This window comes from Hemicordylus capensis, chromosome 7 (genome assembly GCF_027244095.1).
Source record: "Hemicordylus capensis ecotype Gifberg chromosome 7, rHemCap1.1.pri, whole genome shotgun sequence".
Classification (NCBI taxonomy): domain Eukaryota; kingdom Metazoa; phylum Chordata; class Lepidosauria; order Squamata; family Cordylidae; genus Hemicordylus; species Hemicordylus capensis.
In genome coordinates, this window is record NC_069663.1 from 14798296 (window position 1) to 14816094 (window position 17799).

General features: G+C 46.6%; 2 protein-coding genes across 3 annotated transcripts in view; one reads left to right on the plus strand and one right to left on the minus strand.

Moving 5' to 3' along the window:
• The first annotated feature begins 916 nt into the window (after positions 1–916).
• On the plus strand, positions 917–9518 carry LOC128332594 (transmembrane protein 244-like). The gene is made up of 6 exons (XM_053267052.1): positions 917–926; positions 2374–2459; positions 3513–3586; positions 4350–4475; positions 7029–7073; positions 8909–9518. Exons 2-6 carry the CDS (start codon positions 2428–2430, stop codon positions 9001–9003), a joined length of 372 nt encoding a protein of 123 aa, XP_053123027.1. The 5' UTR covers positions 917–926; positions 2374–2427; the 3' UTR covers positions 9004–9518.
• A 5349-nt stretch (positions 9519–14867) lies between these two features.
• MECR (mitochondrial trans-2-enoyl-CoA reductase) overlaps positions 14868–17799 on the minus strand; it is a 32417-nt gene continuing 29485 nt past the window's right edge. For both annotated transcript variants that reach the window (XM_053267051.1, XM_053267049.1), the window contains one exon: positions 14868–15866. In XM_053267051.1, the coding sequence (XP_053123026.1) occupies positions 15703–15866 (164 nt within the window). In that variant the 3' untranslated portion in view covers positions 14868–15702. The remainder of the gene's footprint in view (positions 15867–17799) is intronic.

Genomic DNA, 17799 nt, shown 5'->3' on the forward strand with positions numbered 1-17799 from the left:
GCAAATCACTTAGAGCAGACCATGCCCCAAAAAGCTGTCAAACTCCCCTTCACTGAGTTTTGAAAAACGCCAATTTACTGGCATGTCCACCCCAAACATAACAGAGAAACTGCGGAGCAAAACAGAAGCCTTGGTTCCTCCCTCCCCCCACCCCAAAGCCTCTGAAACTAGAGGATTTTTTAAAAAGCCATTCATACTTTGGGCTAAGTCAGAACGTGCAGCCTGCATTGGGGGGAAACAAAGTCCTGTCTGTCCTGGTCCCTGATAGCCTGCAGGGACTTTCGGGTAAGTCCAGCGGATGCGTGGACTGGCACACTCCAATTGGGAGTGGATTTGAAAGAAAAGCCCTGTCTGTAAAGCCTCCTGCTGTGCTCTATTATGCTAGAACAGGGGTGGGCCAACCTGGCCCTCCAGCTGTTGCTGGACTGCAACTCCCATCATTCCCAGCTGGAATAACTTATGGCTGGGGGTGATGGGGGTTGTAGTTCAACAACAGCTGGAGGGCCTGCCCACCCCTGTGCTAGAGGGTCAGGGGAGGAGGAGAGCTGGTCTTGTGGTAGCAAGCATGGCTTGTCCCCATAGCTAAGCAGGGTCTGCCCTGGTTGCATATGAATGGAAGACTAGAAGTGTGAGCACTGTAAGATATTCTCCTCAGGGGATGGAGCTGCTCTGGGAAGAGCAGAAGGTTCCAAGTTCCCTCCCTGGCACCATCTCCAAGATAGGGCTGAGAGAGATTCCTGCCTGCAACCTTGGAGAAGCTGCTGCCAGTCTGTGAAGACAATACTGAGCTAGATAGACCAATAGTCTGACTCAGTATATGGCAGTTTCCTATGTTCCTATGGGAAGCTCTCTCATGAGGTCATGTGAGGCCACAGCCTCTGGCTGTGAGTAAATGGGCAGCTCACTTCACCCCCACCCCACCACAGGTGAGACATCCTACCTGCCTGCTGCCACCCCCTGTGCCTCCTGCCACCACCCCAGCCTCTGTGCTCCCCACCGCCAGGACTGAAGCCAACCTAAATATTGGGGGGGGGGCACAAAATGTGTGGGGAGAAACAGCTTCTGGCTTGGGAAACATTTGCCTTAATTGGGACACTTATGCCTCATTTTATTATGCATTTCCCCCCCCCACATTCTCTTGGACCACAGAAACTGCTTGGCTGTGCAATCCACCCCCTCTCCCCACAGCATTTTAACTCCTTTTAACTCCACGTCAGAGTTTGTTTCATGCTACTGCCACCAGCTAAAGAAACCCGCCACCAGCTTTTGAAGTTGAGCCGGGCTGCCAATTCTCTAGTGTTGGCTGGGAGTCTCCAGAAATGGAGTTCCCAAGGTGATTCTTGGGAACAACCCTGAGGTTGCAAGGGCTTGATTTTGTGAAGACATTTCCTTTTTGGTGGGGGTCGGTGGGTGTGTGGGAAGGATGAGCAAAGCTCCTTTGGGATAGTTTCTGTCAGAGCTGGCAAGCCTAGCTATAGCAAGGGAGCCAGTGTGGTGTAATTTTGTATGAGGAACAGGGAGACCCGAGTTCAAATCCCCTTTCAGCCATGAAACGCTGGGTGACTCTGGGCTTGTCACTTATCTCTTAGCCTAACCTCACAGGGTTGTTGTGAGGGTAAACATAACCATGTACACTGCTCTGGTTACTTGGAGGAACAATGAGATGTTGTTGTTGTTGCTGCTGCTGCTGTTGTCGTTGTCACTGGCTCATCTGTTGGCTTCTCAGGGTCGGGCCTTCTTCTTTGCTGTCCCGAGGTTTTGGAATGTGCTTCCTACTAAAATTTTGGAATGCGCTCCCCATTTTTGACAATTTTTAAAAAGGCAATTAAGACACATTTGTTCACCCAGGCTTTTAATTAGATTTATAGTTTTTAACGGTTTTTGACATTGGGTTAATTTTTTAATTATTATAATGTTTTAATGTTTTAATTTTGTTTTAATTTGTATTGTTTAATTGTAAACCACCCAGAGCCATATGTTTCGTGTTAAATAAATAAATAAATAAATAAATAAATAAATAAATAAATAAAAATATAATAACAATAATGACAATGACAATCACAAATAATTAATAAAAGAAAGCCCAAGTTAATTCTTCACTTGTGGCACAAACAAGAGTCGGAACGCCCTGACTTTGCACACCTCCATTCACTCTTTTGGCTCTGAAGGGTTACGAGCAACCTTTAGTATCACTTGGAGACCTCCCTGAAGCCTGGCAGCCTACGTGCCCCGTCGTTCTCTAACCATGGCTCACCTTTGAGATAAGCCATCGGTCATGTTTTCTCAGCAGCAAATTAAAACAAAAGCGTCCGACAGATGCCACATTTGTCCTGATCTTTTGCGGATATTTCTTTCTCCCGCTTCAACTGCCAGACCATCCTTCTTCATATCCTGCTGTGTCTCCTAATTTTCTACGCAGTCTATTACATGATGGGGAGCGTTTGCTGCGGAGCGTTCAGGTGAGGCTGCTTGTCTGGAACTAGAGATCTTCCCTTCAACCTCTTCCGTCAGTACCTGAGACACACATTCCCTCTCCCTACTGCTGTTCCCGGGATGGGGGTGAGTGGGTGGCAGTGTCATCCTTCTTGCTCTGCAGTTCTGCCACCAAGGCTCATGACAGCAGAGGCCATTTGTTTTAATTTTGCTTCAGCTTTGTGCTATTAACGTAACGTCTGGGAGCATGTTCCTGGAATTTTAAGGCGTCGGTGTATTTCTCCCCGTGCTTTAGAGATGGGTCCCTATATATTTGCTTAAATTTGCGGCCCTACGCTGAGAGCAGGGGCAGCGCTGTAATTGTGTGCATGGGCTCAAAGCACCCGGGTGCAACTGCTGCCAGGGCCGACTCCAGCTCTTTCTGGGGCTGCCACTGTAACAAGTGCCCGGACTCCCCCTTGACTGAGCAGCTTGGGGTAGGCTGCCCTGCCTCTGCTGCTCAGCTGGCCCCCACACATCACCATGGCCAGCTGAGTGGTCAGCACAGCACCAGCGGCCTTGCCGACCACTCAAATGGCCGCCATGTTTGTGTGGCATCCAGATGAGCAGTGGAGGCAGGCAGGGCAGAGTACCTTGGGTTTCTCAATCAGGGAGGCTGCCACTGCCGTGCACATGGGGGCAGGCGGGGAGGGGGGAAGAAGTAGGGCCATGCACGGTGTGTGTGTGTTTGTGTGTGTGTGTGTGTGTGTTTGTGTTTGTGTGTGTGTGTGCGCCAGGCTGGGGAGTTGGGCAAAACAGAATCACGTATCCAGATTCCAATGCCAGCAAGGACTGAGATGATGAGCGAAGGGATACAGAAGAGATCTAGTAGATAAATCTGTGTCTAGATGGATATTGTTTGTCCAGTACTGAATGAGAAGAAATGAGATTATATACACCTGTATGAATTGTTTTCAGCGCTAAATTGTAGATTGGATGCTACTGAGATTTCAAATTTTTTAAAAAGTGGGGGAAATACAATTACGAATGAAGCCTCAACCATTCCTGGTTATCTTCCAGTTGTCCTTCTTCTTTTCTAGACTGAACACCTTTGATGCATTTATCCCGTTTGAATTTAAAACTGAGCCATCGTACTCAAATCCGAGCTATCTGGGTGAGACTTTGAGATAAATCTTTTAAAGCTCATACAGATGGAATTGTCTTTGGGGGCAGAGAAGGTTCAGCACAGGCAATCCAAAGGCATGACCTCTGCATGGAGCATTCAAGCTTGAGGAGCTGACTTAACTTTCACTGCAACTCAAATTAGGTTACTTCCCAGGCTATGGAGTACAGGCTTAGGAAAGATAACACGGGGCTAGAGGGACCGATGGTCTGACTCGGTATAAAGCACCTTCATATATTCATCAGGAACACCCATAACTCTGTGGTGGAATCAGGAACACCCCCAATATACAGGTGAACCAGTCGGTTGCCTAGGGTGCCAAGCACTAAAGGGCCACCAAATTAGATGGAAGTGGTTCCATCTAATTAGATGGAAGTGGTTCCCATTTAATTTTGTAGTAAGTTTCGTGGCTGAATGGGGATTTGAACTTGGATCTCTCCAGTTCTAGTCCAACTCTCTAACCACTACACCATTCAGGCTCTCTCTTTTTCTCTATATTGAATGTGTATATGTGGGGGTGGGCATCAAAGTCATACTTTGCCTAGGACCCTGGGTAAAGCACCTCCTTTGCATACAGGAGGTCCCAGGTTCAGTTGTTGGCAACTGTAGGTAATGCTGGGAAATACCCGTGTCTGAAACTAGAGAGCTGCTGCCAGTCAGAGCAGACAATTCTGAGCGAGATGGAACAATAGTCTGACTCCGAATAAGGCAGTTTCATATCTTCATTTATACCTTCCTTTCCCTCCTTCTCCAGCAAGTGTGCTGTCCATGGAGATAACCTTTTTCACCAGTGGCCTCCTCTTTGCTGGGCTGCTGAAACGATGGGTCTGGGACTATGCCATCACTGTCACCTTGGGTCATGTGCTCCTGACCTCTGCAGGTGAGTCCAAGCCAGTCAAGCACAAAATGTGATGGATAATTTAAAGCTGAAAAAATAAATGTCATCTACCAGCGCATCAGACAGGGTCCAAGTTGGCTGTTGGTCATCCAGATTCAGGGGATGGGGCCATTGGTCAATGGTGGAGCACCTGCTTTGCATGAAGAAGGGCCCAGGTTCAATCTCTGCTCTCTCCAGGTAGGGCTGGGAAATATCCATCTAAAGTCCAGGAAAGCTGCTGCTTTCAGTGTGTACCGGTGATTAGGGGTGTGCTGTACCAGTTTGGCCCGGTTCGACACTTGGAACGAACCGGGGGCCAGTTTTATTTGAAACAGCTCGCGGTCCGGTGGACAGTATCCTTCCCGGTGCTTTCCTTCTAGATCTCTTAAGAGAGGGCTCCATGTCTTTTAAAGGGCCCTCCCAGCACTGAGGAAAGCACAGTACTGTGTGGAGGTCAGCACAGTGGGAAATGGCTCTCACACTGAAGGGGTTTTATTTTGCCATAGTGGCTCTTGCTTGAAAAACAGTGAAGATCTCAGGTATACATGAACAAAGCAAAGCACACACACTGTACGCCTATGAGGAGGACTCGGTGCTGTTGGCCATCCATACAAAACAGTGCAAGACAACTGGGGCATTTTCTTCTCCCTGGAGGAAGAGCTGGTCTTGGGGTTGCAAGCATGAATTGTCCCCTCCTCTTTGCTTAGCAGGGTCCACTCCGATTTGCATTTGAATGGGAGACTACATGTGTGAGCACTGGTAAGCTATTCCCCATAGGGGATGGCGCTGCTCTGGGAAGAATATCATACAAGAGGTCCCAAGTCCCCTCCCGGGCAGCATCTCCAAGACAGGGCTGAGAGAGACTCCTGCCTGCAACCTTGGAGAAGCGGCTGCCAATCTGTGTAGACAATCCTGAGCAATGACCTGCCTTCCAATGTTCCTATGAGTATTTCACCCAGGAGACAGAGTCACCCTTTCCCTTCTCCCCCCAGCCGCCTCTCCTGGAAGGAAGCTAATGATCCAGCGCGATCAAATCAGAAACAGCTTTAAAGCAAATATGAACATTACCAAGGAAGCGAGCATTGTTTTTAAATGGCTTCCAAATGGCTCTGTGGTGGCCTCCTCTCCCCACCGCCTCCACCTCTGCTATTGTTTTGTCCCATTAATTCTGGCGCCTTGTGGAACCACTTTGCCTTCCTTCCCATCATGGCTGCAATGATAACCAGCGAGATGCTTTCATTTCTCTTGCAATGCCACTTCACCAAGACAAGCACCACCATCTGCAGCCTGCTGGTGCTAATGGACTGGAAAGAGTCCTGTCACTTCCCCGCCACCCAAGAGCTGCGGCACTCCTCCTGTGGGGCTGCTGGGGTGTTTATTGAAAGACTAATTGCTTACTCATAAACAAAGCAATTTTCCTAAACGGGGAGACAGACACACTTCGGCGGAAACGATGGCGCTGCTTCCGAGCCCGCGTTATCACGCGCCTGCCTATTAGGGCCACCGTATCGGCTTCCAACACGGGCATGATTGATACGGGTTGGCTCTAACATGATATACTGCAGCTGCTTCTACTGTAATAGTGCTTCCCCCCCCCGCTCTCTCCGAGTCACAGTTTAAAGAAAGACAAACTCCTGGGCTCTGGGATGGAGATAGATAGGTGAAAGGAATGAAATGGGCAAATTAATAGATGATTGATGAGCAGCACAAGGCATATGGGAAGGAATGGGGAGCAGCTGGGAGAAGAGATGGATGGACCTGCCGGCAGATGGATGAGCCAGGATTATTGGATTTGCCATGCCAGAACAGAGCAGTCGCCACTGACTTCAGGATCCTCCTAAAGAAGCCCAAACCTCTTGCTCAAGGATGCTAAACAGGAGGACAAGAGGAGAACCTGGATCCCATGAGCTAGAAGTTGACGATGTTACTAATTACCTATCATAGCTGTAATGATGTGGCTGTTCCTCATATTCAAACACGGCACAACTCTTTCTTCAGGGGTCACCTGCTGGAGAGAAGTCCCCCCCACTTTCTACACTTTTCCCTGAAGAAGAGGGTTGTCCTTGAAATGCACTGGGGCCTTGTTTGAGTAAACTGCTATGCTGTTCCTTTTTTTTTTAAGCCTACATTCTTCAAGGAAAGTAAACTTATGAGATCACCCAGCTGTGTGTGTGTGTATCCCCCTATCTACTTCACAATGCCTGCACTGATTTGAACCTGATTTGAACCAAATACAGCTTGTGGCTGTAACGTTAAAGTTTCATTCCACTCTCCTTCCTCTTCGTTCCCTCGCCACTTTCAGAGCTTGTAAGGGTTGCTTTTGGAAGGCGGCGGGTCCTTCCCAGGAACATGGTGTAAGCAGGGGCGGGGTTTCAAGGAACCCAGGCCGCCGCCCCTCAGGAGCCATGTGTCACGCCCCTGCACCAGATGCCAGACACAGGGGCATGATTTCGCTCATATTAAGATATGAACATCAGATATGAATTTTCCTTAGTTATGCTGGTGTGCTTTTGCAGACTTCCAGCTAATTTCCCCCCCCGATTTGTCTTTTCACAGTGATGGAAGAATTCCCTCTGATTTGGCAATGGTGGCTGGCCCTTGGTAAGCTCGCTTTCCTTGTAATTAAATGAATTCAGCCGGAACGGAAGCGTCTCTGTTAAAAGAAAGGATATACACACTGACGGCAATATCGCAAGTCAACCCAATCAGCATCACTTGGGGAGCTGGCAGGACCTTCCATGGCTGATCAGTGGAGTAATAGTTAGGGTTGAGCTGACTTGGCACTCTCAACTTTGCCAACCCATTTTCAGGCTGTGAGCAGCCCTCTACTCTTCTAGTGAGATCTTGCAGCCTTGCTTCCTGCTCTCACTCCAATTTGGCTTCATAATGACACCATGTAGCCAGTGAGGTTTAGCTACAGTAGGTGCATCTGAAGCTAATTCAGAGTAAAGGCAATGGGTTCCTGGGTTCAGCCTGGTGTGCAGTGTTCTTCATTTTATTGGCCAGGGCGGCGGGGTCAATGGCAGCTTCCCTGGGTAATTGCTCACTGAGCCTGTGTGAAGCTTTGGCCAAAGCTGAATACTCTGCACCTGGCACCATGCAGCAGTGACTGTTCCCTCCACACAGTGCTGTGTCCTGCTGCCCGGTACAGGTGGGCTCCTTGAGGGGAAATGGAGCCCTCTTGAGCCCTGAACCATCTTGGAAGCCATGCAGGGAGTGCTGTAATTTGCAGCCCTTCCCAGTGCTTTTGACTTAGAGCAGGCCTACTCAGCTGGTTTTGGACTACAACTCCCATAATCCCCAGCCACAGTGGTCAGTAGCCAGGAATTATCAGAATTGTAGGCCATCTGCAAGAGGGCTGAAGTTGAGCAGCCCTGACCTAGAGAGAGGGCTCCATCTCTCTTAAAGGGCCCTCCCAGTAAGGATGTTTGAAACAATTCAGGTACAAAACGATTTGTACCCGAATCTGGCAGATTCGGGTGATTTGTAGTCAAAGCAAATCACCCCTGTCCTCAATTGCCCAGATTTAGGTACAAAACAAATCACCCCAGATTCAGACCCGAAAAATGTGGAGATTCAGACCTCCATTTTGTAGCCAAAGTGAGTTGGGTGGTAGTGCCCAATGGGTGGGAGCTTCCACCCATTGGGCACTATCACCCACCCCACTCTTTTGTCCTTGGGACCCCTTTTTTGCCCCAAATCAATTTGGATTCAGAAAATTTGGGTACAAATCAAATCTGGGGTGATGGGCAGGGGGCAAATTCGGACCCAAAACAAATTGGAGGTAATTCGATTTGGGTACAGATCGAAACAAAAAAATCGATTCGTGCATATTTCTACCTCCCAGCACTGAGGAAAGTGCAGGACCATGCAGAGGTCTCACAGTGGGAAATGGCCCCACTGTGAAAAATAGTGAAGATCACTGCCCTGGTGGTTTTTGATTAGAGAAAGGGTCAGTGCTGCTAGGATTACAAACAAGTAATGAAAAAGGGGCAAAGGAACATAGGAAGCTGCCTCATACCGAGTCAGACCATTGGTCCAGTATTGTCTACAGAGACTGGAAGTGGCTTCTCCAAGGTTGCAGGCAGGAGTCTCTCCCAGCGCTATCTTGGAAATGCTGCCAGGGAGGGAACTTGGAACCTTCTCATTCCCTAAGGGGAATATTTTAACAGTGCTCAAATATGTACTCTTCCATTCAAATGCAAACCAGGGTGGACCCTGCTTAGCAAAGGGGACAAGTCATGCTTGTTACCACAAGACCAGCTCTCCTCTTTTGGTGGGATTTCACGACACTTTCCCCCTGTCCCCACTTTCAAGATGAGAGAGTTCAGTGAAGAATTTTCACTCCAGCAGTAGCAATTTTAAAGTGTTGGCTAAACAGACTGGGTTAAACCATTGGTTTCATAGGGTGGTTGGCTTCTCTTTCTCTCCTACAGCCAGTGGCCTCTTCCTCATGATATGCAACGGAGAACTTGTGACCTACTTTATCTGCTCCAATTCCGATGACCCTAGCAAGGAAAGTTTCCCCTAAGCTTGTGCTGAACCCTGGGTCAGGCTGAAAGCCTCTGTGCTTCATCTTATCTGCAGCCCTGCTGCATTTACAGAAGGAGGCTGTTCCTTCATTAACTTCAGGCAAAGCACACTTTCAAACCTTTCACAGGATGGACAGTCATACAAAAATCAAGGTACTCTTCCCTTAAGCTCCAGCCTTTGCATCTTCACTACAATGTGGTGCAGGACCTAGGAAGTGGCTTTAGACCAAGACAAAGTATTGTCTCACAGAACTTGTCTCTCCAAAGTTACAGGCAGGAGTTTCTCTCAGCCCTACCTGGAGATGCCAGAGGGGGAATCAGTCCAGGATATTCTGCATGCAAGCATGCAGATCTTCTTCCACTAAGCTGTGGCCTCATCCCCTAAGGGGAATATTTTACAGTGCTTGCATGTATTTATTAATTATCATTATTATTTCTTGTTTACACAGTCAGACAGGTGTTATTGACTGGTTTGTTTTATCCAAACATTGAGTCCTTCCCAAGGACCTGGGATGGCTGAATTTTATTGTCAATTGTTATAGATATTGTCGCAGAATATAGGCTGTTCCCAGTAAAGCTGCTTTTTGTAACTATTATTATTATTATTATTATTATTATTATTATTATTATTATTTTACATTTTATATCCCGCTCTTCCTCCAAGGAGCCCAGAGCAGTGTACTACATACTTAAGTCATCATCATACTTTATTTACGGTCTTTGACCAAAAAAGAAATAAAAATCTTTACATAGTTAAAAGGAAAAATATTAATAGAAAGTCAGTTACACATAAATGGCTAGTAGCTTTTGATTAATAATAATTACACGTAAAAATAAAATAAAATAATGGCATTGGAAAGGCGTAAGTCTATAGGCATAATTTAGAATTAACAGTAAGGAACCCAAAGCTGTATTCTATTCTTTTGAAGTTCTTAATCTGGTGACCACATAACAGAATTTAGCCACATATGAAATAGCCACATATGAAATAGTTGCATCTTTATCTGCTAATAAATGTGCTACAACAAGATCCTCAGGTTGTCCCCTCATATCATTTAACAGTGGGCAGATTAATTAAGATCTCAAGTATGTGGGCCATGGTTTTGATCGCCTCTCCACAGGGGCATTTCCATTCTTCATATAATAGCTTCAAATATTTCCCATACAGCATTGCAGATGGGGAAGCATTGAACCTAGCCCTCGAGAAGGCCCATCTGAATTTACTCAAAGTGATCGTAAATAAATACGTTGCTGGGGCAAGATCTGTCTTAGCATATACTTGTTTATAAAAAGATGGTAAACAAGCCTTCTCTTCCTGAATGTCTATATCGACCAATCTCTGTCGTACTAGACTGCGGGCTGTGTTCTCACCGCTCTCTAATAATAGAGTGGATGACAGGCCGCATTGGCAAAGTTTATCTATCGTTTTGTTAGACCAAGATACCTAAGGCTCAGCCGCAAGAAGCTTTGGAATTAGCCCTAACGGATACAGATGAAGTTTAAGCCAATAAAATATCCTTAGGAGCCAGCCTGTGGTTTCCAGTTGCAGTATGCCCGGTTCCATGTGTATCAGCGAACTGGAAACTCAGTTGGGTACACCAAATATAGTTCTTAAAAAACCGGTTTGAATTTTTTCCAAATCTTTAAGGTTGGTATATGGTCCCAATTGTGTCCCGTAAAGGAGTTGGGGGATCACTTTGGCCTTATAAAGTTTAATGGCAGCAGGAATGTAGTTCCCTCCCTGGGACCAGAAGAATTTCAGAATGGCTATAATACTACGTTTGGCCGTATCAACTACCGATCTAATATGGCCCGTTTTATAGCCGTTGAATTGAAACACTATCCCAAGGTATTTGATTTGCTTTACTTGGTCTACTTTGTGATCTTCAATTGACCAGTTAAAATTCCGATGTTTAGAACTAAAACGAAGAATTTTTGTCTTAGAATAGTTTATTACTAATTGTTCCTTCTTGCAATGGCTTTCCAAAACACCCAAAGCTCTTTTTAAACCTATTCTAGTGTGTGATAAAATTACAGCGTCATCGGTTTAGGTGCATATATATCCGAACCTTGCAGCTGCTGGATCAAACTGTTCACGTAAAAGTTGAATAGGAAAGGAGCTAAGATGCAACCCTGTCTAACTCCCCTATTTATAGGTCTCTTCATTGAAAGTTGACCTGTAGAGTTAAGCCGTATACAGGGGTTAAAGCACCTCTGAACAAATCTGTGTACTCTATGGAGTAATCTCCATAGAGATGGAAGTAACAATTAAAGTTGCTAAGTTTTGTGAGGCAGCTAAGAATGCTAGACAACAGATGGTAAACCAGATTATGTAAACTGGAAACTGCTGATTAGGATGAGATAATATTGGATCTCTGTATATATTACTATTATATCATACGTGTATTATTATGTATGCCTTAAATTTTGGTCTATGACCGTAAATAAACATGACTATGGCTATGACTATCATCTCTTTTCCATCTCTAGGGGTGTAGACTGTGTCAAAGATCACAAAAAGGATTCGTCTCCCCAGATGGTACCAACAACCCCATGTATGAATAGGCTTGAAATCTGTACCTTGCCATTTACAATCAACTTGTGTAATTCTGGTCCACCCTCTAATCAGATTATGCAAGCATAACACTGCCAGTGGCTAGCATAGCAATTCCTTTCACACAAACTAACAAAAACTGACCGTTCTCAGGTCTAATATCTAAAAGCACCACATAAACTATTAAAGCAATACCATGAAGAATACTAGTAGCAAATAAAGGCACAGCGTGTGACTGGACAGCTCCAAGGATGTCATGCCCCATTACCAAGCCCAAAGCAAAAATCCCATTACTGATCACTGATCACCAAAGCTTGAGAATTTTATTGGAAAGGAAAATCATTGGCATTTCAATGGCCATTACACAGTTCTGCAACAAGAAGTTTGCAATCAAATACAATTTGCCTTCATTTCACTTACAGCCATCTTGGTGTGAATAACTGATTTGAAACAGTCATTTCCTGTACATTCTAACACAGATTGGGGGATACAAGGACTGCAGACAGCATGTGCCCATCAAAAGCTCTCACGAACTGTGTCGTCCCCAATATGGCAGCTGGTTGCAGACTCATCCACAAACTGGGGGTGGGGGGTGGGGAGGAGCTTTGGCAGGCTGGACACAGCTGCTAGATTATTGGCTGGATCTCACAGGCTGTAGCAGATTAAAGCCTTTGTCTCATTCACGTGAGGGAAAGAAATGCTGAAACATCCCTGCTGAGCTGCCTGGCTAGTATTCTGTATTATCGGTAGGTTCAAAATGCTGCCACCACCACACTGGCCGAACCAAGTGCCGCCACAACCAGGCCAAGTGCTGCGGCCTCCTCGGTGTGCCACCGCCTCACCTCCATGGCCAGGCTCGCCGACAACCAATCCCCCTGGGCGTGCCCCAGCCTATCAGACGCCTCTGCCGCCCAGCCAATCATTCCAAGGCGCACCCAGGAGAAATAAATATATAGATACTGTGGATTGTAAGCTCAAGCAGCCAGGAAGAGGCCTAGCAAGTGAACCTCTCCTCTGCTAAACGCTTGATCAGAGCTGCCTCCCATGTCACATTTCTATCACACTCCTGCAAATCGCTCTTGTATTTAAATGCATCAAGGTCTTTCTGCTTCTAAGAAGGATAAATGTATGTCGAGGACATGGGAATACTTTAGAAGTGAAGTATCTTAAGCTATTATGAGCTGCAGTTCTGCTGCTATATAATGACACCCGAGATTAGGGCTGTGCAGTTGTGTCAGTCCAACAGACATGTTGGCCATATAGGTCCATTGTAGGGCATATCAGAAGGAGTTCCACAATGACAGGAGTCCCTCAGTTGGAGCTCTAAAATTCCTCCTGTCATGGTAGAATTCTCCTGCCGTTCTGACATACTTATTAGACCCAGACATGTGGAAGGGAAACCACTTCTCAACTGAAACCACTTTTCTTTCAACCAGTTGGGATTTTAAAAGTTAAAGGGGACTTTCTTTTAACTTTTGAATCCCAAGCAGGTGAAAGAACTGCCTCTCAGCTGAGAAGTGGCTTCTCAATTTGTGTAGTGACCAGGCTCCCCTCCCTCTAAGGAGTTAACTGGAAGTGAATCCTTGTCTTGACTGACAGGCTGGTGACCTACAGAGGTTGCCTAATCAGTCCACCAGGGTGGGTAGGACCTGGAGAGCTGTTGCTGGGAATTCTGGGAACAAGAAAGGTATATGCTAGACTGGAGGTGCACAGGACATGTGGCCATGGAGGCTGGCTGAAGGAGAATAACTCTGCAGATTCTTGAAAGACAGGAGGGCAGGAAGCTTGAATTCTCATCAGGAGTTTGGTGAGTTCATGGTAAGGAGCCAGGGCTTATGGCTTTGGGAAGGTTAATTTAGGGGAAGGTTTGTTTAGTCAGACTTTGTGTTAGAAACTTTTCTTTCTTTGTGTGTGTGCTTTGTATATCCCCGATAGTGTTCTAGTTTTGTTTACCTGCAATGTAATTAAAATAAGAAACACTAGCCTACGCCCAACCCACTTAAGGCATTGCAAAAGACTCTAAACATTTACGCATACTTCAGACAACCTATTTTGTATCCTACTAAGTATCCTTAACTGTATCTAAAAGCAGAGAAAACCTCAGACAAAAGTACTCTGTAGTAATTGAATAAGACTGGGGTTGTTGTTGTTTTTTGTTATAGCCTCTCAGTTGGTTTTTAATTCAGGAAAAGGGTGGGGTGGGGGGAAGGGGGATTTCTCTGTGCATACATGTTATCAAATGTTCAACAGTTATCAGTTCTCTCACCACGTGTAGGCTTGCACGTGGAAGATTTTTGTACCTGTCCAAGAGGCAAATTTGAGGGTTTTTTCTGAGTTATCCCACCCTGAGCACAGAGAGTTTCTGTAGACAAAAGGAGTGGTAGTGGCAGCATTTTGAACCTCCTGATAATACAGAATAGTTTTAGAAGCCTAGCCAGGCAGGTCAGCAGGGTTGATTCAGCATTTCTTTCCTTCACCATGACCTTGCTCTGAGACAAAGGCTTTAATGTGCTACAATCTGATTCTAATTTTTTAAAAATTGATTTTTAAAAATGAGTTTTTAAATTTTGTATTTTTCTTTTTGTGATTTGATGTGTTATGTGTTTTTATTGGATGCTTTACTGTTGTGTTGTGAACTGCCCAGATAACAATTTGTTATGAGGCGGCTAACAAATAAAGTTTATTATTAAATTACTATTATTCTCTTTTCACAGTTGGGATTTAAAAGTTAAAGGGAAAACTCCTTTAACTTTTAAGTCTCAATGACAGAATGTTGGGAAATTGTTGGATTTTGAATTCAATCATTTTGGTCACATCAGTCCCTCCTGACAATCTTCCTGTCAGGTTGGATTGGATCCAACAATTTCCACTGTGCACAGGACTACTAGTGATTCAAATGATTATATATAATGGGTACCGACTATTGTTGGAGATGTCAAATTTTTGCGTGATACAAACCTTCATGTATTTTCTCAATTGATCATTTGAAAGGTACTTCTAAGAGAAATTTTGCAGGAAAACAAGGGACACTACTGGATATGAAAGTCTCATTTCTCCTAAAGGGGTTTGAGTTTGAAGATGTCTTTGAACTAGTGATAGGACAATCTCAACCAGGATGTGCATTGCAGCAATGCGACAACCATCAAGGATGCCTGCCTTTCCAGAGTGGGACAGAATACAGACAAATGCTCTCCTAAACAGTTTGGCTTGTTATGAAAAGTAGTAATGTTGGAACAGACAACAACTTTGCAGAATGTTGGGTTCTGTTTGGAAACCACTGCAATAAAAACTTCCAGGACAATATCTAGCCATGTTTTATTCTCTTTATTGTAATGTATTGAATTTGCATTTTTGTATTGTATTTAGAATGATAATTTTTTTAAAAAAGAAGAAACGGCTATTTTGGATGCAACCAACATTATGTTTTTTAAGACACAGGAGCAGCTTGTCAGGGCACTCTTCAGGGAAACAATCAGGGAAGTGAAACTGAACAGGCAATTGAACAGACAAAGGGAAAAGATCTGTACAATGGCTTGTACTGTATATAAATCAAAAGCAATTCTCTTGCTACAGGGGAAGAAGCTTGCTAGCTACAGACTAGTCCCCTGATCCAGAAAACACAGAAACCAGTTTCTAGTTAGCCTGTGCATGTCACACCAAAGCCAGCAAAGAAGTCTGCTACAAGTAAGTGAGCACACCCACAGATCTGGCAAGACATATGTGATTGGAGCCTGGTCACAGACTTTAGCTCTAGACACTCAGAATGCAAACTCAAAGCAGTGCGAGTAGCTACTTCCACATACTTTGCCTTCAAGGTGCCGGACTGTAGAGTGTAAAACTTCTAGGGGTCATCCCCCACCCCCAACCCCTGCTTTTTTGCCATGAAGCTAACCAGCATTGCCTGCTGGTGCAGAAATTGAGGCATTTGGCCCCCCAGAACATCTATATTACTGAATTACGGTCTCTTCTATATATTCAAGGTCTGCGGGCTGCGCCATTTGCTCCCCACAGTTCTCCCCTAGCAGTCTCTCCCTCTGCCATAGCCCTGTGGCCTGGAAACTGGACGTTCAATCCTCTAGATCAGAAAGCACCGAACAGAACGCTGTTTGAAGCAGCTGTGACCAATTTCCTCACGGGACCAGCTTCACATGAGCAGGATCTGCTTAGCAGATATATACGGTTTCATAGAGTCCTTCAAAGCTGTTTGGTAATCCTCCAGTGGGACTTCTTGGCAGGTGGGAGCAGTGAGTTGACCCTGGTGGATGAGACTGCACAGATCTGCAACCATCCCTCTCAGCTTGTCTTTGTCTGTGGGTGGAGAAACAGAGAATGTGAGAGTGTCATTGTGATTTTTCAGGGGCTTAGATTAAATCAGCCCTGGTAGGAGAATACATCAGAAGCGACACAAACACCACATGGGAAGTTTCGTTATTGGATATCAAAGCTGGAGGGAGGGAATGCATTTCCAGTTGGTCCTTGAGTGCTGTTTAGGGGATACTTTGAAAACAGTAGCAGCCGGGCAGCAAAAGGAACCTTTAAGCATAAGTTAGAAGGGGCTTACTTCCTCTTCGTCCGCACTTGCAAGACGCTCTGAGCAGTGGTGTGCCGCCCAGCACAGCCTGTGGCAGGGGATCGGCTCCGCCACTCACCTGCTGCACAGAGCAGTTTGCAGGTATGGCTGGAACAGAGGTAAGGATGGACTAATTTATGCTTAAAGGAGCCTCTTGTTCCCCCCTCCGCCCTGGTGGTGCCGCGACTGCTTCAAAAAGCAAGCTACTTATTCTGGAGAAGTGCATGGGACCCAGTGCGGGCTCGTTGTCATTTGCCACTTGGAGCAAATGGCCAATGAGCAGCTTCCGCTCTCCTGCCGGTGCTGTCCCCCAGAAGGGAGCTGGCGCTGATGCCACCCAGCCCCCTCGATGGCCCTGTCACTCCCAGCCATCACTGACCTGCTGCCACCACTTGCCATTTTCACACTGGGGAAGGCAGCATGGGATGTGCCACCAGCACGGCTGGCTGGCCTCTCTCTGTTAATCAGCCAGCACCAGTGGACAGGGGCCCTCTCACTCTCTCTTGGGAGAGAGGGGAGGGGAGGGGAGGGAAGTGAGCAGATACTGATGCGGGCTTAGCAGAACCATGGCAACCAAGAGAGGCCAGCCCGGCCCTGCTGGAGGCTTGTGCCAGGCTGCCTCTCGCCAGCATCCAAACAGCAAGCAGGGCCAGCGGTGAAACTGAGGCCAGCAGCAAGGGCCAGAGGAGCAGAGTCTGGGTCAGTGAGGCGGGGGTGGCACAACGAGGGAAGTGAAAGGGGCAAGTGACAACGCTGGGAGAGGGGCAGTGGCAGCAACACAGGTGAGGCAGTGTAGGTAGTGGAAGATGAGGAACTGTAGGGATACCTGCAGCAGGGGGAGGTGGGCCCATGTTTGCCGCCCCACCGCACATTTGCCACCTGAGGCCATCGCCTCCTGTGGCCTCATGACAGAGCTGCCCCTCGTGGGCCAACTCTCCAGTAAGTCTGCATAGATGAGTGGGCAAGATGGAAATAAAGACGGCCAGATAAGCAGTGAAGTAGCATTGCTGGTGCCATGCATGCCAGGTTGGGCTAGAAGCACAGCTCTCAGGGAGAGAGTGGGGAGAGGTGGCAGAGTGAGGCCACTGATTCGTCTAGCTCAGCACCGCGCTCGTCTGGCATCAGCTCTCCAAGGCGACAGGAAGAGAGGGGTCTCTCCTAACTTGCTACTCAAGATCCTTCCAACTGGAGATGCCAGAGACCGGCCACAGAGCCACCTTCAGGCAAAGCACATGCTCAGGAGCTACTGTAGGACTGATGCTGGCAGCTAAACTCCAGCTGGGGAAGCATCACTCTTGCAAAGGTGGAGGCCGGCCTCACCAGAAGGAACACAGATGGAGCAGCTATAAGTTATGGGAGAAGCCTCATAGGAAGCTGACATATACTGAGTCAGACCATTGGTCTATCTAGCTCAGTATTGTCTACACCAGGGGTGGGGAACCTTGGCCCTCCAGCTGTTTTTGGACTACAACTCCCATAATCCTCAGCCACAGAGGCCAATAGCTAGGGATTATGGGAATTGTAGGCCAACATCTGCAGGAGGGCTTAAGTTCCCCACCCCTGGTCTACACAGACTGGCAGGGGCCACGGTTGCCAGAACCTGAGGGGTATATTCGTGGGTCAAATGGGTCGTAACCCAAAATTTGGCTTTAAAAAAGCCAATCTGGAGTC

Bases quoted from the DNA above. Each gene is read 5' to 3' on its own strand.
- LOC128332594 (XM_053267052.1), top strand. From the start codon at position 2,428: ATGATGGGGAGCGTTTGCTGCGGAGCGTTCAG. The intron at 3,587-4,349 runs GTGAGACTTTGA...CTCCTTCTCCAG, and splicing joins CTCAAATCCGAGCTATCTGG to CAAGTGTGCTGTCCATGGAG. The intron at 7,074-8,908 runs GTAAGCTCGCTT...TCTCTCCTACAG, and splicing joins GCAATGGTGGCTGGCCCTTG to CCAGTGGCCTCTTCCTCATG.